The sequence below is a fragment of the Phycomyces blakesleeanus genome, assembly GCF_001638985.1.
Source record: "Phycomyces blakesleeanus NRRL 1555(-) unplaced genomic scaffold PHYBLscaffold_16, whole genome shotgun sequence".
In the NCBI taxonomy this organism is placed as follows: Eukaryota; Fungi; Mucoromycota; class Mucoromycetes; order Mucorales; family Phycomycetaceae; genus Phycomyces; species Phycomyces blakesleeanus.
The window spans coordinates 989,876-1,009,370 of NW_017265149.1; the positions used below are offsets into that span (position 1 = coordinate 989,876).

A 19,495-nucleotide genomic window follows, 5' to 3' on the forward strand; every position below is an offset into this window, starting at 1 on the left:
TATTAAACAGATTTAGTTACGCCTTTATTATTATTATTATTTCTCCCTTTCTCTTAATACTTTATACTACTCTTCTTTCTTCTTCTTGCTCTTACTTTATTGTAAAGTCACGTCCTATATTAAATTAAACTCAAATAGTATCAATAATAATAATAAGATAATCAATCAGTCTGTTCATTGTCGCCCATTATAATATAATCATGCCCGACTACCCGGTCAATGTCAAGACACTACGCGCCTATAGAAAAGATCGAACACCTTCTGTGGAGGCTATAAAAGATATGATGAAAAAACTGGCCACCATTGAAGAATCACTATCTTTTATGAGTCTACAGTTAAAAGAGATTTGCTACGAACAAAAGGCTCCTCGGGACCCAGGCGTGATTTCCATGAACGACGATTTGAATACCAAGAAGGCATGGGGGTTTGATATGGAGAACTACCTGATCAGCTCTCATTTTACTGCCTCTCAGAGTAAAATTGCTGTCATTCCTCACATGGATTCTAGCTATCGACAGTGGTATCGAGTATACAGAACAACTAGCCAGCCAAGTACAATCCACCAACTTGTTACTGATATAGTGTTTAAAAATATATACCAATCATTGAATTGAACGGGAGGGAAGCATAATTTTTTTTTATTATTTTCTTTTTAGTATTTGTACAATGGGAACCAATAATATGCAGTCGATTAATAACAGACTTTATATTATTTTGTTTATTATATTTATGTTTATCATTTTATTAACAGCTTTATCATACAATATTCTTTAGTTATTTATTCCATAAAAGAGATACATACATACATATATATATCTAAATCTTAATGTCAGTTACAACAATTTCTACCATATATTTGTCTGTTCCTTGGATAATGCTCTTTTGAAAACCACAAAATAATAATAATAATAATAATAATAATATAACCAACGATCTACATATATAATTTTTTGGATTCTGGATACTAAATAGGTCGGTTGTACGTCTTTAGATAATATTCACCTCAAGAGTCTCTAAAGACCACTAATGATATCAGCAGCGGAAATGATTATCAAAAGAGATACTGGACATATGAGATATTTTCTATTCTGTCCTCCAAATTATAGATATATATATATATATATATATAGTTTAGGCATTTTGTAAGGTTTAGCTCAAAAGTAGAACTTATTTATTTTTAATTTTTATTTTTTAAGCAGATAATATCTTTAGAAATTTAGTGTATTTTACAATTGTGCCCATGTATATTTTGAAATTGCTTTTGACAAAGGGAAGGCTTGAGAAAAATGGTTGAATCTAAAGAATTCTATAGTACTCGTTTTTTCCCCCCTCTCTGTCTCTTTACAATATAATACAATTATGAATAATGTGTATATATATTTGTGGTTGTATGTATAATAGAATTAGTTGTTAATGACCCTTTTTTGTGTTTTTGGAAACATTTAATACTAAATATGCTAACTTCACAAAATAAGGTAAATATCATAAGAATATAGATGTAAATCATAGCATATTATATATATATATATATATGTGTGTGTGTGTGTTTATGATATGTTAATAAGTAATGCAAGATTCTAAAATATTCTAGAAAAAACGCCTATCATAAATGGTAAATATTATCAGAAAGTTTGATCTTTATCATAAAAATCTGATGAAATTAAACTTCAAATACGTACGCGCTCTCCATGTCTTTGGAATTATTGAAATATTGGAAACAAATAAACATATGCATACTATTCTGTATTAAAAGAATAGTTTAATATTGCGTCATTCAATTACTATTATTTTATTTTATTTTTTTTAAAAAAAAAAAAACTAATTCTGTTATCTATAAAAAGACTTCAAGAAATTTGCCTGCCTTACATATACATATAGTATTCAATCTATTCTCTGATAATAATAATAATAATATATATATTTGGTAATGGATACCCAGCCTGATAACGTTACTCCAGATTCGCCCGATGAACTACAAAATCGTCGTGAAGACGCCGAACCTTCGGTTATAAGACTTTTGGAGAGATTGAACAATTCAATGGACATACTCGTCCGACAGAACAGAGAAATGTTGAGTCTTATCGAGAGCAGAGGCGGCGAATTGTTCAGAAGAAAAAATGGCCCCCGTTTCCAGACCACCGAAGTCGAACCACCGACAACCATCGCCCTTTCGGATCCTCCGCCAACTATAAAGGCATGGGCCTGTGATATGGAACGGTATCTAATGTTTTACGGGTACTCTGTCGAACAAAGTCTTTTGGTTATACCGAGTTATATGCGCATTTGCTACAAAATTTGGTTTTATGACTACTGTAAAGAGAACACCCCAGTAACAATTCAACAGATCGTATCTGATATTGTTAAAGTAATATATGAGAATGTCATAGACGACGAAGTATAAACCCCTCTCAAAAACACAGACACACAGACACACAATAGTAATATTGTACTATTTCTTTTATATTTTCTTTTCTGGTTTTTCTGTATTGCTAATAACCATAATAATGAAAGGTAGAAAAAGAAACCAAATAAATAATTATCATATTAAATGGCTTGTATCCCTAAAGAGCAAAGAAAAATAAAAGTCATACATACATATATGTATGTATGTATGTATATATGTCTTTAGAGATTATAAGATATAACATTTAATCAGATATGGTATAGTAGAAATCACCATATTATTAATAAATTTATCAAAAGTTTGCTCTCTATCAAACGGTGTCATGGTGAACCTAAACAAGTATCGCATTTGTTTACTTGTATATTTTCAAGACAATTTTATTCACACTCTAAGCAATGGATCGTTAAAAATGAAAGGATTTGATCTGTCTTCTATCATTGAACTTGATTTCTAAAAAACAAATACAATTCCTACGGTAGTACTGGTCATTGTTCATCTTTAATAGATAAAAGTAAATAGTGTCGTGCTTTAGTCTCAATGAAATTATATTTAATAGATCAATAAATAAATAAATAAATAAATAAAAAAATAAAAATAATAGTTTAATTGCTTGTGTGTCCACTATATTGATACACATACCTAATCATGACGGTCTATTTGAATACAGTCAATGCCTTGAGAAGAATGAAAAGCTAAAAGGACAGGATTGTACTATGAATAGACTATAGGGCAAAATCGAAATCGAAATCGAAATGAAAAGAAGTAGAGGAGGAATTGGTGTTAAGATAAAAATGAGGATAATTGAAAAGCTTATACTTCCATGTAAACTTAATTCACTTGGAATACATTCATGTGTATCTACTATACATTTTGTGTTGGACAGGTAACAATCATTTTTCACTTGTTCTTTTGTGTCGTCTTGGAGTTTTTTTTTTTTTTTTTTTTTTTTTTAATGACAGTGAGAAAATACATCTCCCTTTATTCCTGCTTTTTTCTTTGTTTGTTTGTTTGTTTTTTGCTTTAATTTTGATAAATTTCCATGTATTATTTTGGTCGCAGAAGAGACAAATATGCTGGTCATTTGTCATCTGACAAAAATAAATCAAATTACTGCATACTGGCTTTATTCCCATTATCTGGATTTTTTGTTTTTGAAATATTGAATGTAATATTTAAGCATTGGTTGATTTGTAATCAAAAGAGCAATACATACTTAACTATATACGTGCATACCCAGATACCCAGATACCCAGATACCCAGATACCCAGGCATATGCATAGGCAAATGCAAATGCACATGCACATATTTGTATAATTAGGTTTGATATATATATATTTATTATATTATATTTGGAGTATTCATTTTTCAACAGGAGGAGAAAATGTGTTTTCAAGAGTAGACCAGACTTTCCAGTAATCTTCCTGTACCTTTCCACAAGTCTTAATACCCCATGGTGTGATAGACAGCATATAATATGTTTCAAACATAAAAGATTGTGTATTTTTTCCCATCAGCAATGGCTTAAGCTCACTTTTGGAAGCCATCTTAAAAACATTAGCATCCGGTCCTATTCCAATATGATGCATTAGTGCCGTTCAAATGAAGTCATGACCGTTTGGTCTTGTACATATATATATATGCGTTTATGTTTTGGTTTCAACTAGGCACAGGCTTACCATGAGGAGTCATAATACTGTGGAGAGAGCCTCCTCCAGGAAGAAACCCATCAGATTTTCCATCATAATCGCCTGCAATTAAACCCATAAATTCTGACATGCAGTTACGGTGGAAGTAAGGAGGGCGAAACTAATTTATTTATTTTTTGCCAAAGAATATGCATGAATATGCATTAGTTATTTTTATCTTATTTAAATAAGAATTATAATATATTTTAAAGAAATAAGACAGAGTAAAGAATTAGTTTACTTACCGTATTCTCAGTAACAGCCCACCTAGGAGGAAATATGACAAAATCTGCTACTGGGTAATGAGCAGAGTCTGATTTGGCTGTCAAGACAGTAAAGATAGAAGGATCCTAATGTGTTTTTTTTTGGCATTGTTTTGTAGACAAGGTCAGCCTACAGATCTGTACTTGGTATAATACGCTTTTCGAGATGATCAAATATAACCACAGAAAGATGTATGTACATGTATATATATATATATATATACTTACAATATGGTCAAAGGATACTGAATTTATGACACAGAATTTGGCAAGGTTGTACTTGTACGGCGCATAATTTCCATGCCAAGCAACCACATCAAACGGCGTGTGATTTTGCTGAGCTTTGAATAGCCTTCCGTTGAACTTTGACACAATTTCCCACGCTACATTTGACTCTTCTTTGAAAGTAGCGGTGGGAGTCTGGAAGTCTCGGGGGTTAGCAAGACCATTGGATCCTTGAAATTATTATATACACATATAGGATATTTTCAAGATAATAATACAATTTAAGTACATAAAGTAAACGTGGTACTCCTGCTGCTTGGTAGGATGTCTTACCAATAGGTCCTAGGTCAGGCAATTCAAAATGACCATTGTATACTTCAAGGATGTATCCACGCCTGCAGGGGTTTACAAGTGATGTTTAATTAAGTGCGACTCGAGGTTTACAATCGTCCTATATAACAACAACGCTAATGATAGTAGTAGTAAGTACTAAACAGCTTACGCTTCTTTTTCAGGCAAATCAACCGAGAACCGAATACCGCGTTGGATAACGCATATTTCGTTGGGTGAAACCAACATTGGACCAAATTCAGTAGTGATATCAAGTGCACCCTTTTGAGGTACTAAATAAACATAGACACGCACACACACACAGAGAGAGGGATGATTGTAACTCAGTAATAAGCAATGCCATAATATGACTATTATGTTGTGTATGTATGTATACCAATTAGATAGTCGCCATCAGAGTTATAGAAAGCAGACTTATTCATGTCTGTATTGGCAGTATATATATGCACAGCCAGACCCGATCTACAGGCAGGATCTCCTGCGCCTGCCAGGGTTTTGATGCCTTGAACAAAATTGACCTGTTCTTTATTGGATGGTAAATCAAAGGGACTCCAGCGGATCTGAGTAGGTGTAACTATGCAATTGTCATCGAACTTTGAAACCAGGTCCTGACTAGTCTTTGCAGGCTCAAAAGGTGAATGAACAACTGATGGGCGAATGCGATACAGCCAACTAAAACAAAAAAGTCCAAAAAAAAAATAATGTACATATACATATCGTTTGAGTGACTTAGTTAACTTTGATCTTTAACACAACTATTGTTGCCTTTGTTGATACTACTACTACTAATAGCAGTAATCTAAAGCTTGATTTGATTTGGTTCGATTTTTTTTTTAATATTACCTTCGTTGGTTGTGAGTTCTAGGAGCCGAGAAAGCAGAACCAGAAAGCTGCTCAGCATAAAGGTTGAAAGGACAATTCTGAGGTGTATTTTGACCTATGGGTTTAAAATTCTTGTGTGAGTATTATGTATATATATGTGTATATGTATATTTTAAGAACCTCTTTTGGAGCCTTTACCTTTTGGAAGAGAATCCTTTATGGCCTCTGATGTAAAATGATTTCCGAAACCTTCTTGGTATGTGTATGTGTCTGCTGTCATTTTTGAATGAAGGGCAAAACAAGGGAGGAGTATAGAGATAGGTAGAGAAAGAAGAAAGAAGAAAGATGATACAATGCAATAAAAAAAATCAAGTTAAAAAAAAAAGGGGGAGGGGAATCCTTAATTTTTTTTTAAAAATAATATAATATATAAAAAAGGGCTCTTGTACCGTGGGAAAAAATGAGACACCAAAATAAAAAAATAAAATACTTATGTAGGGCTCAAGTGAGTTTATTTGTCACAGGTGCAATTAGATAATAAATAAAATATATATATAAAAAGGGTGATTTTGCTTTGTGGTAGACAGATGATAAAAAAAAAGATCAATTAAATATGAAACAAAAGGTCATAATGAGTTTATCCATTAAAAAAATTCATTTCTATCTTTCTGCATCGTTTTCTTGATTTTTAAAAATAATAATAATAAGCAAACTTGGTTCAAATGCATATAAAATAAGAAACCTCAAGTGCTCATAATACAGTCTCTTCCATCAAGTATGAACTTATTCGCAATCTAATTGACAGTTGAAAAAAAATACCAGGCATTTAGAGTTGTTTGAACTTTTGATCCTAATTTTGAAAGATCAAAAATCAAAGATTCTGATTTTTTTTTCTAAAAAAATAAAAATAAAATGAAAAACTATAATCCAATAATATGTCTTGGAATCTTTGTCTGTTTTTTTGTGAGTCTGTCCACCCCAATTTTTATGTCGCAATTAATTAAATCTCAAATGTACCCTGATTTTAGAACTTGTATTTTGAAAGACGCAATTTGTTGTAAAGGCCAAGTCAGTTTGCTGCCAGTTCTGGACTCCCCCCTCCTTCAATAGTGTCCTTGCTGAATCTTTTCTTCAATTACTTTCTATGGGGTGGGAATATGCCTGCTTAAATAGATTGCTCGTCTTTTATAAAGTTAAAATAAAATGCCAGTATATATATATTATATATTTAAGTAACCAAGAGCCATATCACATGCGAACACGATTTTATATGTACAATATTTTTGTAATTTTTGCACCAAATTGGCTTTTATTATATTTTTTGGACCAATAATTTATGAAAACAAAAAAAAAAAGGTGTATAATGCTTCCAAACTTTCCTTTTCCCCTTCTCTCTTTTCCTTCTTTAATTTTTTTCCCAAAAAATAATAATAATAATAATATATATATATATATATATACACATAAATTCGTTCTCTGAACTTGCTTTTCTCCCTCTTTTTATTATTATTATAAATTATACGCAAGTCTATTGATTCCTTGTAGACGTCATTAAACCCCATGGACAAACCTTCCCACACCAATCTATACGCAGGACTTCTGATTTATCGAGTGCAACGCAACATTGAATTTTTACTTTTAAACGACTCCTTTACAAACAAGAAATATTGGTTTGGTCCAAAAGGACAAGTGCTCGGATCTGAAGACGAAATAAAGTAAGCAAGGAAGCCTAAAAAGAAGAATAAGAAGAAGAAAAAAAAATGTCAAAACATAAATCACATCTCCCTAATCAAAGCAAGCAATTAAGATTCAGTAATTCATTAACACTCTTCTTCTTCTTTTGTTCTTTTTATATATTACAAGATGCGCTCTTCGCGAAACCTTTGAAACAACTGGATTGAGCCCCAAAGACCTTCGTTTGGACGAAGGCTTCAAAATTGAAGTAACCTATCTCTCAGGCACAAGGCAAGTATTATTAGTATTATTATCACTATTATAAAAAGAAAGAAAGAAAAGGATACAAATATAAATAAATAAAAGCACGCCATTAATATAGTATAGTATTGTTTTTTATTTTATTTTATTTTAGACCCAAAAAAGTCATTTATTATTTAGCACAAGTCATAGATGACTATGTACGTGTCATTCCCAATGCAGAAGGAGTCAACATTCAGTGGTGTGTCCAATCGGTCGCCATGGAAAAGGTTGCTTTTAAGAACATGGAGGAGGTTTTCAAGACTGCCCAGGCATATATTGAACAATCCAACCGCAAGTTGAGTCAATCTCGCAATAAGACTAGCCATCACAATCACAACACTCGTCACATTGCAAGAGATGACCTCTCACCTCGCACACACTATTCACGCTCGACAGCTGATGATTCTCAAAAAAATCAGTCATATCAACAGAACCACAACCAGCAGCAGCAACACTACAACAACAACAATAACAACAACAACAATCATAGTAATCATAATAACCAGCAGCAGCAGCGAACTTGGACAAATTCGTACGAATCTAGTCCACTTTACAAGACTCGCCTGTGTGAGCGCTACGATACCGAGGGAGCTTGCCCTTACGGCCCTAAATGTACTTTTGCGCACGGTATATCGGAGCTTAGAGAGAGAGTCCAAGACTCCGAGGATCAGCAGAGTCAGCAGAGCCAACAGCAGCAACAACAGCAGCAGCAACAACAATTGCAACAACAACAATTGCAACAGCAACAACAGCAGCAGCAACAGAGACTTTCAAAGTCTTCTGCCTCGCCTACTATTGCCCAAAATGACAATCGTTTATTAAAGACCAAGTTGTGTGAGCGTTTCATGAAGGACAAATTTTGTCAATATGGCCCTAAATGCCATTTTGGTAAGCCCCTGTCTCTTTTTATTTTATTTTATTTTATTTTATTATTCTATTAATTTATTAAATGCAAAATCGTGTGAGAACAAAAAAAAAAGATAAAAGAGGAAGAAGAAGTTAGAGGGGAAAAAAAAGGGGGGTGGGAGACTTGTGACCAATTTGACTTGCTGTTGATGCTAATGATTTATTTATTCATTAGCTCATGGAGAACAAGAATTGAAGGAAAGACCAGTATTGAATGGACGCCGTGGTGATGACGCTGAGCCTATTGGTCGTTTCAAGAGTTCATCTCAAAGATACCAACGTGAAGGAGGAGGAGGAGGATCTGATAGAGAAGACTATGGATATGAACGTACCGACTCATCGGACCAGAATTTGTGGCGCCGGCATGGAAATAATGGAACGGGCAATAACACTAACACTAATGGCAACAATGGGGAATATACGTCACGTGGATCTCCTCCTTCACCAGCCTACTATCAAGATAGATCCGATAGAACAGATAGATCCGACCGCTCCGATCGATCCGAACTGCAGGATAGACAAGAGAGGCAAGAGCGCCAGGATAGACAAGATCGTCAAGAGAGGCAAGAACGCCAAGAAAGACAAGAACGCCAAGAAAGACAAGAACGCCAAGAGAGACTGGAGCGCCAAGACAGACAAGAAAGGTAAATATATATATATATATATATATTAAATAAATTATATTGGGTGAGGAGTGGGAGGAGGAGGAGGAGAGGGGGATGAAGAGGGTAATTCGATAGGGTTAGAGGGGCAATGCAATTGGAAGGGTGGGAGAAAAAGAGGGGATTCTTTTTTTTTGTATTTGGTTTTAGACACATGGTAATTAATATACATGGGTTTGATACTAAAAACACACAAAATGATTATCGGGATTTAGCGTGGAAGAAGACCCTGTCGAACAACTTCCTCAACAGTTTAATAAGCTCAGTACCACCACTACCAATGCCATCAAGAAAGTAACGCCACCTAAAGAAAACAGCCGATTCAATGCAAAAGTTGGTCCCTCCCCTCCTGTTAACAAGCGTGTACCCTTGGACACTGTGAAGAAGAACGGATCCAATAATGTAAGTTGTATAAACCAGTCGAGTTAAAGAGAGAGAGAGAGAGAGATATAAAGAAAAGATATAAGATGTCTAATAATAATGAGGTTGGTTTGTAGGATACTGACAAGTCGTGGATGAAAATTCTTCACCTTTCCAAAGAAGAACAAGAGCAATTAAAGATGTAAGTAAATTTCTACTTTGTATTCTCGTCCGATCTTTTTTTTTTTTTAAGAAAAAAAAAGTGTTAAACACAATTGGCTGATTTAAATGAAACAAATGAAATCAAAAGGGTACCTACCACAAAGGCACCCACCATCTCACCTAGCAAGACTGCCCAGGAAGAAACAATCATTACCGAACTCAAGAAATTCTTCAAGAACCAACCTCCCACTTTGCCATCCAATGGTAAACTGTCTGAGGATGTCAAGGAAGTGACGAAGTTGGAGATGCGCAACGATCTCTCAAAGCCCCAGTTGATTTACATTCTCCTGTCGAGTCTTTTGGAAGATTCTGGAAAAGAAGGAGCTTCCGGGTCTGTTAATGTGCTCAGTGTACTCAAGGCTCGTTCTTCTCTTTTCAATACCGTAAGTCTTGTTTTATAGATATATAATCTGGATAAATCTTTGGGTTTAATCTAAACTTAAAACCAATTAATTAATTAATTAATTATACAAAACTTTTCTCCACTTATTGCAGTTTGTCAAGACAACCGCCGACCAGCACATCTTATTGAAAGCATGGTACAAGTTTGTTACTCAGCGCAATGACCAGATGTTGGGTAGATCTGCAACTGTTTTTGCCTACTGGTATGATGAGGATTTGGTCGATGAAGAAGTATTTGTGACGTGGTACAATGACCTCAATGACTGCGAGCTAAAGAAGAAGAGTGCCAAGTTTATTGAATGGCTCAGTACTGCTGAAGAAGAGGATTAAGAGTAATGAGGAATAAAGAGAAACGTATATATATATATATATATATTTACTATTTGCTATTTGCTTTTTTTTATTATTTTATTTTTTATATATATCTTTTTCTTTATATATATATATATATACAAAGTTCTTGTTGCTATTGTTACCATTGTTATTCAAGTCTTCTTTACCTTTCCCTTTCTTTATACACCCATATATATATATAAAAATAAATATATATTCAATTATTAAATGTGTGTGTTTGTGTAAAAAAATAAATAAGCGATAATTCAGCAAGTTTGTTAAAGAAGTATAAGTTAGTTTGTTGGTTGGGGAGGTTTTTTTTTTGCGTGACGTCCTACTCTTTATTCTTCAACTCATTAAAGCTCTACTATTATTTATTCGTTAGTCTTCGCTTTGTCCTTTATTCTTTATTTGTATTTAAGATAATAAAATAACAATAAAATAAATTCATTAGAAATGGAGTCAATTCAGAAAGAACTTCCATTCCTCTTGGATGATTATGTCCCAACTCAACCAAAGAAAGTCATTCACACCCAAGCAGACATTGAGCCGTTTTTGCATTCAAAAGCATTTTCACGCATCATGACATTTGTGTTTCTATTAAATGGGAATGTCACCAAAAAGAAAAACTCGGATCCATGTGAAGTCTCAGCTGTAAGCGAGGAGGCGTTTTTCTTTTGACAATGTTTTGTAATTAACTAATGTTGATTCCACACTCACACTCACACACACCTCAAATACACGCATACACATACCTATGCATAAACATGCTTATATATATATATATATAGCAAACTGAAAAGGTCCTGGAAATGTTACAAACCCTGGATAGTTGGATAGAGGAGTTTCCTCCTCTTGATAATCCTCAACGGTTTGGAAACAAGGCGTTTAGACTCTGGTTAGATAAATTAGAAAAAGTAAGAAGGGAAACAATTGGGGTGTTTATTATTATCATTATTATTTGATTTGTTGATGATGTGTGTACTTATATTTAGTGTGGACCTGAACTTTTACGCAAAACACTTCCAGAAAAACTATACATTGCTATCCCCGAACTGCATGATTATTTACTTAATGGGTTTGGAAATGGAACTCGAATCGATTATGGATCAGGACATGAGCTTAGTTTCTGTGCCTTTCTGTGTGGATTGACAATGCTCGGTGTTTTTGAGCCCAAGGACTATCAGGCATTGGTGACAAGAGTGTTTGTAACGTAAGATACACCAAAATACAACCATTGACCTGTGCGTATGTTTATACATGGATTTTGATATATATATATATATATATATATTTGGTTTAGATATTTGGAATTAGTACGGCACATTCAGAGAGTTTATTCGCTTGAACCGGCAGGTAGTCATGGTGTGTGGGGACTAGATGATCATCAGTTTCTGCCTTATATCTGGGGTAGTGCACAATTGATAGGTAAGTCAGAAAGATAATAGTAATGAGAATATGTTTTTTCTTTCTTTCATAGAATAATTAATATCTATATGTGTGTGTGCGTATGGTTTGTTTGTAGATCACCCTAGATTGAAACCAGCATCTGCTATTAAGCCCGAGATTATTGAGATGTATTCAAAAGAATACATGTATTTGAGATGCTTGGAGTACATTGGAGAGGTCAAGACAGGTCCGTTCCATGAACATTCTCCGATGCTGTTTGATATCTCTGCAGTAGCGAATTGGAGCAAGGTCAACAGCGGTATGGCAAAGATGTATATTGCAGAAGTACTCAAAAAAGTGCCTGTTGTTCAACACTTTCGATTTGGATTCTTGTTTCCATATTCTGGTTAAGCTTTGACAGCAATCGAACAATAGAGTATATATATACATATATAATTTTTACTTTTGACAAAAGAACAGACCGATGTAATTCCCACCAATTGGATCCATAATCCAAGTCAAATTTGACAGATAAAACAAAATTGATCTATTAATATCTAGGCTTGCATTAAGCACCATGAAGTTGGCTACTTGAAAAATTTATATGGTTTTTTTTTTAAAGAAAAGAAACTTAATGACGATCATCTTACATTATGAATGCCTTGTGCCCTTTGATAAACAAGACCATATATATATATATATATATATATATATTGGTTTATTGTTATTTGTTGCCTGCTACTTTTTGTACTTGTTCGGCATTAAACATGTTGAGCATATCAAGCATATTATTTACTGCTCTGATAATTATGCACACATTAATGATGATTACATTTGGCTTTGTTTAATTAATTAATTAACAAGTAATATATAGCTCAGGTTGATTTGTGTTTTTTTTTTCTTCTTCTTCTTCCTCTTGTTGACCAGCTCTTAATATTCCTCACACAAAGTTCTTAGGTTTCCTGCGGTGTTTTGACATTTATGTGTGTGTGTGTGTGTGTGCGTGTGTGTATTTATTTCTTTTTACCCGCCTTTTCCGCTCAACTGCCACTAGAGTTTTTATTTTTATTTTTATTATGTAGCTAATAAAGTGTTTTGCTTGCTTGATTATTTGTGTCTCTAAAATTTGTTGTTGTGGTTTTTTTGTAAAATACATTATACTATTGTATCTTGCAGTGGTAATAAGGCTGTGATTAAGGGAAAAGGTGTTCCACAATTGAAATACATATTTTCTTATTTGTCTACTTTTTAAGTACTATATCTATATAACGTAACTGTGATAATAAAGGTTAAAAATACTATTTTAATCTCAGCTATCGGATGATTTGAAAATATATATATGTATATTTATGCTATAATAAAAAAAATGGTGTCAAAAAGCGACCACTATATTATTATTATTATTATTTTTGGCTCAGATAGATAAAGAAAGAAAAGGTCCCTCTCTTGTCACAAACTTTATTACAGCTCTTAATTGGCCAATATGTTTGAACCTAACTTTGTATTTTTACAGTATTGTAATTCTTATATAGATATAGATATAGATATATATCTTTTAAGGTTCATCAAGTAGATGCCATTGAAGATACACGATACACTGCTTGATGATAATTTTATATTATTATTATTATTTCAGACTGTACATTGTCAATAGTGCAACATATGCTAAATTCTGCTATATAAAAATATACAAGAGGAAAAAAGAAGAGGAGATTTGAGTGTATAGAATCCCACTGTGAATATTATACGTACAAATGAAATGTATCTATCATGATTATTGAAAAGAAAAAGGGATCTGGGCAGTAGTAAAAAATAAAATAAAAAATTATTTATTTATTTGGCAATTTTTACACATCCCCCCCCCAATATATCTTAATATGGATTATTAGTATCACACTCTACTAAAAGCAACTTTTCGAGGAGTTGCTTTTTATTTTTTTTGTGTGTATGTGTGTGTTTCTAAAATTGACTTTTAAAAATAAAATTGACTATTATATTTTTATAATAGTATGTATAAATAAATATTAAAAAAAAAAAATTGTGTTATATACATATATGTGTAATGATGTACAGAATATCACGTGATTTGCACCTTAAAGTTTAATGTCCCGCAATCTAAAAATGGTGATCACTGAAATCAGTCATGAAAATAAAAAAAAAATTGTATGTATATTATGTATTATAAATCAGTTATCGTAATCTGTAGTCTGTTCTTTTCCATACTCTTTTTTTTTTTTTTTTTTTTTGGTTTTACTTTACTCCTCCTCTCCTCTCTCTCTTTAATACACTTCACTATTCTTCCTACTCCTTCTCTCTTTCTCTCCCCCCCTTTTTTTTTTTTTTTATTATTTCTATAATTTCTTAATCTCAATTTAATTTTTTTTTTCTTTTTTCTCTCTTTCCCTTTTTTTTTTTTTTCTTTTTTATTTTATTTTATTTATATAGATAATTTTAAAAGAAAAAAAAATATAGGCTTACAACAATTAATTATATATAAAATAATATTTTTATTTATTTATTTATTTATTTTTTCTTACAAGCACACACAAAATACACACACACACACACACACACACACACACATAATATACATACAACACATACATAATATACATACATCTTGTACACGAAAAAAAAATAAATAAATATTTTTTTATATATTTTTTTAAAAAAAAAATAAAAATAATAATAAATGTCGGTCTACAATCATCGACCAATGGTACCGCCAACCCAAGGCCGTCTCATCGAACTACTGGATGCCGTCAAAGCCGAGTTTGACCAATTGACCCAAGATGTCGTCACCGTCAAGGCCCAAAGAGACGACTTTGAACACAAAAGTAAGACCATCAGATAGACACATTCACCTATATTGGATCTTTTATTCATCATTCATCTATAGTGAATAACCAGATTCAAGAGATGTCGGCCTTTCAGCAGAACCTCATTGATCTAGAGAGAACCCAGCAGATCATCAAAAAACAGCAAGTAATCTGTATTTGCTCTATAGGATTCCAGCCAAGATGATAGATGAAAGCAACAAAAGATAATAACCCTTTTATTATATGCTTTTCTAGATATGAAGAAGAGATTGGGCGCCTACGTCAACAACTGGAACAAGTAAGTCATCACTATCATTATTATTATTATTATTATTATCGTTATTTTGGTTATAAATCGTCTTTATGATGTGTGTGTGTGTGTGTCTATATAGATTCATTCCTCTCCTCATGGTGCACCAGTAACCAGCAGTGCACAATCCTACAGTGGTAAAGATATCATTTGATAATACAACTAATGGCCAATAATATTAAACAAATAATAACAATATCAGGTTATCCTCCACCAATGTTGGACTCAAAACCGCCTGTTCATCACTCAGCTTATCCTGGACCTTCTCCACCAACTGGTCCCCACACTGGATCACCTCACCCAGTCACAAACCCTGCTTACATGAACGGCAGCACCCCTCTACCCACCAGCGCCCAACCACCACCCCCCGGCCCTCAACGTAAGAACAAAACCAAGAAAACAATAGAGATCATCAAAACTTTATTTATTTACAAAACAATATATATATCTATAAAGTTACCCCAGGTCGTAGCGCCCCACCCCCAGTCAAGTCTGGCGTACCATCAACCACAGCAATCGTACCAGCCGTACCTGGAGCCTTGGGTGATATTGACCCCGAAAGTGTGCCACCAAACATGAGAGTAGAAGGCCAGGATTGGTTTGCATTGTAAGGAAGACAGGAATCATAATATGATAGATAGCATTATTGGATCTTGAATCTTTAAACAAGAGAGAAAGAGATAAAAAAGCAGAATAACATAACATAGAGAAAATTAAAATCAAACAAATAAAGACTAACCAAGAATAACTTTTTTTTTAAAAAAAAAAAACAAACAAACAACAGGTTCAATCCAAATGCCCAGAGATTCCTCAAGGTCGATCTTTTACACAGCTTTGAACACGGTAGCGTCGTTTGCTGCGTAAAGTTCAGTGCAGATGGTCGTTTCTTAGCAACAGGTTGCAACCAAGTCACATACATCTATGACACTACAAACTCTGCCAGAATCGCGTAAATATTCCATCTTTCATTAGTACGTAAATTTAAATTTAAATTTTTAATATTTCTTCTTCTTCTTCTTCTTTTAGTGTTTTGCAGGATGAGACTACTGGTAGAGATGGTGATCTCTACATCAGATCTGTCAGTTTTAGTCCCGATGGCAAATACCTCGCCACTGGTGCCGAGGACAAACAGATTCGTATCTGGGATATCGCAAAACGCCGCATTCAGAGCATCTTGCCTGGCCATGAGCAAGACATCTATTCTCTTGAATTCAGTCGCGACGGTCGCATTCTGGTATCTGGCTCAGGCGACAGAACTGCCCGGATATGGGACTGGATTGAGGGCAGATGCTTGCACACTCTGCAGATCAAAGACCTTGACCAAAAGGATCCCGGTGTGACTAGTGTTGCCGTCTCTCCTGATGGTCGTCTGGTGGCTGCTGGAAGTCTGGACAAGGTGGTCAGAATTTGGGATGTTGCTACTGGCCAGATGCTTGAGCGTCTGGACGGTCACAAAGACAGTGTTTACTCGGTAGCCTTTATGCCCGATGGTAAAACCCTGGTGAGTGGCAGTCTTGACAAGACCCTGCGTATGTGGCAATTGGGTACAAACCAGGCATTCGGTGGTGACCGTGGCAAGAATGCATGCAAGCAAGTCTTTTCAGGACACAAGGTAAATAAATATATATATATGATTAGCTTTTAAATGTGTATAGCTTGGCTGTATATCATATTGCTGCTATTTGATATTTGATATTTGATATTACTTTAATATTAATATTATTCTTTAATTTAATTTAATTTAATTTAATTTAATTTATTTTGACTTTATTTAATTTAAATACTTGTTATTTATTTATGTTTTATTAGGACTTTGTATTGTCTGTTGCTACAACCCCTGATGGTAAATGGATCGTATCAGGCTCAAAGGATAGAGGTGTTCAATTTTGGGATCCACGGACTGGTCAGACCCAGTTTATGCTCCAAGGCCACAAGAACTCTGGTAAGCTTTTTTTTTATGTATAATATATATTATTCCATATACTCATTTATTCAACCTTTATAGTCATTTCTGTGGCCACCAGCCCCGGAAGAAGACCAATGTTCGCTACCGGATCTGGTGATAACAGAGCAAGGATTTGGAGTTATGAGCCATTGAACCAGTCTTGATTTATTATTCTTATTTCTTCTTCTTTCTTCTTTTATTTTTCACAACATCGTATATCTCTCTCTCTCTCTCTCTCTCTCTTCTTCTTCTTTTTTTTTTTCAAAAAAAAATTCAACCAACCAATCAATCAATCAATCAATTTAACAAACAAGCAAATAATAACATTTTTAAACTAAAAATCGAATAACTATAAAGGAAGAGAGAAAGAATTTAGTGAGCATATATGTATGTCTATGCATTTATACATAGAAAGAGTCCTGACTTGCTTTCACATTTTCATAATAACACCCGCTCACTAACAATAACAATAATAATACTGCTTGTCTGTCTGTTGATACAAAGTCAATTTGGTTCAATTTGGTTCGATTCGGTTCGATTCGATTGTGCGAAAGTATTGCAGATTTATAATATGTATATATACATGTTCTGTGTGTATTTCTTGTGTAATGGTTGTGTTACGTTTACCTAATTTTATTCTTTAGTAGACAATGCCTTTTCTAGATTGTTTGTGTTTATGTGTGTGTAAGTGTCTATTGAGACTCCTATATGTATACATTACATTACATTACCTTACCTTACCTTACCTTACCTTATAATATGGCATGGTATGGTATGGCATGGTATAATAAGCATTATCATCACTATACTTACCATTAACTATAGCTTGTTTATACTGTAAATATTTCTAACAGTAACAAATACCAATATGTATATGTATATATATGTATATATGCTTATATTTGTAAATGTGTATTAATATATTACTCATAGTGTGAAACATGCTGTACACAAAACAAACCTAAATAAAATAGACTCAGAGTAAATAGCCACTACCACTACCACTACCACCAAAAAAAAACAACAACATTAATAATAAGTACAAAGCTTATGAGACAAGAAGAAGAGACAGGAAGAAAAAAAATGGAAAGCCAGATAGTAAGTGAATGTATTAGATAGATCTTATATTTAGCTATTTGCTATTAAATACTGCGGCTCAATGGGAAACCCGAATGGTCTGAGCAGCTGTGAATTACCCAAAATAAAGTTTGTTCTTTTGATTATGGTTCTTTTTTTTTGGGGGGGAGAGTAATAAAGGGGTGGAATGGAAAGGGTGTGTGACAAACTGTAGCAGGTAAACAGATTTCCCTCGTTATTTATATGGGCAAAAGATGGACAGAATCGAAAAATATAAAAACGGTATCCTAGACCCTGGACTACATAAAATCCATCTATTTTTTATTTTTATTTTTATTTTTATTTTTATTTATTCTTGGTTCCTCTAAATTCTTATTGGAGGGCAAATAAGTAAAAGATGTGCAACATATTGTTTTCTTAATATTTTATCATTGGCTTGGTACAACAAGAACAAAGGGGTGGTCATAGAAACGCATCACAAAGAAAGAAAGAAATATGAATATGTAAATTCTCGATATGTATATATTTGGTTTAAATCAGTGAGTAGTGGTAGAGTATATAAAAATAAAAAAGTAAAGCTTTATGATAAAATCTGATTTGATACAAGCAGTAATTAAATAAATGTAATTGAAAAAAAAAGGAGGCTGGTGAATAAAGAGCGGTGATCAACACAAGATATCTCAATCAGGAAAAAGAAATAACCAGAAAGATAGAAATATTGAACTGTAGTGTAGACTTGTCAACTGCCATTCGATGGAAACCCCAAACCAACATAGATAATATATTTAATGATCACGATCTGTTCTAGTCAGGAAGACCAATATAAATTGACTGTTAGATGGTATAATAAAATACGATAGAATGCAAACGAAGAAGAAAAGAGAGATAGACAAAGCCACAAGCTGTATGAATAGCTCTTCTTAATGATTCAAAAAGAGAAAATGCACATGAAAACTTTTGTCTTGTATAGTCGGACAGGGCACATCAATATGGATCTCTTGCTGTCAGAAAAAGATAAAATAAAGAAACACTGTTATACACATACAAGAGAAAAACTATATACCGACACCGATTTATACATCAAGTAATCATTTACACATTTGCACGTTTTTAGGTTGATGTGTCACTATAATAAATCTTAAAGAGGAGCACTCTGAATTATATAATATATATAAAAGACACGCCACACCCACACACACGTCCAAACAGTCTTTCTTATTTCTTTGCATGTAATCACAATCAATCAAATACTTTACAAAAACAGTCGAACATACCAATCTATCAAGACAGTTTGGTTTTTTGCGACTAACATTAAAGAAGTCTATTCAAGACAAACCACTGC

General features: G+C 33.4%; 5 protein-coding genes across 5 annotated transcripts; 4 read left to right on the plus strand and 1 right to left on the minus strand.

Annotated features, from left to right (window-relative positions):
- Window positions 1–200: 200 nt before the first annotated feature.
- PHYBLDRAFT_170740 (hypothetical protein) lies at window positions 201–1,581 on the plus strand (the record flags this gene model as incomplete). The annotated part of the gene is made up of 4 exons (XM_018436418.1): window positions 201–552; window positions 1,402–1,475; window positions 1,497–1,498; window positions 1,566–1,581. The coding sequence occupies 4 exons, from the start codon at window positions 201–203 to the stop codon at window positions 1,579–1,581; spliced, it is 444 nt and encodes a 147-aa protein (XP_018289414.1).
- A 346-nt stretch (window positions 1,582–1,927) lies between these two features.
- PHYBLDRAFT_66365 (hypothetical protein) lies at window positions 1,928–2,401 on the plus strand (the record flags this gene model as incomplete). Its single annotated transcript, XM_018441632.1, has 1 exon — window positions 1,928–2,401. One exon carries the CDS (start codon window positions 1,928–1,930, stop codon window positions 2,399–2,401), a length of 474 nt encoding a protein of 157 aa, XP_018289415.1.
- Window positions 2,402–3,763: 1,362 nt separating this feature from the next.
- On the minus strand, window positions 3,764–6,031 carry PHYBLDRAFT_155826 (hypothetical protein; the record flags this gene model as incomplete). The annotated part of the gene is made up of 9 exons (XM_018433445.1): window positions 3,764–3,972; window positions 4,082–4,211; window positions 4,336–4,440; window positions 4,582–4,808; window positions 4,912–4,973; window positions 5,081–5,201; window positions 5,306–5,601; window positions 5,773–5,866; window positions 5,950–6,031. 9 exons carry the CDS (start codon window positions 6,029–6,031, stop codon window positions 3,764–3,766), a joined length of 1,326 nt encoding a protein of 441 aa, XP_018289416.1.
- A 5,038-nt stretch (window positions 6,032–11,069) lies between these two features.
- On the plus strand, window positions 11,070–12,413 carry PHYBLDRAFT_21674 (hypothetical protein; the record flags this gene model as incomplete). Its single annotated transcript, XM_018439766.1, has 5 exons — window positions 11,070–11,267; window positions 11,405–11,530; window positions 11,609–11,826; window positions 11,917–12,041; window positions 12,139–12,413. The coding sequence occupies 5 exons, from the start codon at window positions 11,070–11,072 to the stop codon at window positions 12,411–12,413; spliced, it is 942 nt and encodes a 313-aa protein (XP_018289417.1).
- A 2,135-nt stretch (window positions 12,414–14,548) lies between these two features.
- On the plus strand, window positions 14,549–17,582 carry PHYBLDRAFT_74915 (hypothetical protein). Its single transcript, XM_018443039.1, has 10 exons — window positions 14,549–14,839; window positions 14,902–14,983; window positions 15,077–15,119; window positions 15,214–15,268; window positions 15,334–15,510; window positions 15,588–15,738; window positions 15,916–16,080; window positions 16,158–16,743; window positions 16,941–17,073; window positions 17,137–17,582. Exons 1-10 carry the CDS (start codon window positions 14,695–14,697, stop codon window positions 17,238–17,240), a joined length of 1,641 nt encoding a protein of 546 aa, XP_018289418.1. The 5' UTR covers window positions 14,549–14,694; the 3' UTR covers window positions 17,241–17,582.
- Window positions 17,583–19,495: the final 1,913 nt, after the last annotated feature.

Excerpts from the sequence above, each read along its gene's own strand:
- PHYBLDRAFT_74915 (XM_018443039.1), top strand. The coding sequence starts at position 14,695 with ATGTCGGTCTACAATCATCGACCAATGGTACCGCCAACCCAAGGCCGT. Across the intron at positions 16,081-16,157 it reads ACAAACTCTGCCAGAATCGC|TGTTTTGCAGGATGAGACTA; the intron begins GTAAATATTCCA and ends TTCTTCTTTTAG. Across the intron at positions 16,744-16,940 it reads AAGTCTTTTCAGGACACAAG|GACTTTGTATTGTCTGTTGC; the intron begins GTAAATAAATAT and ends ATGTTTTATTAG.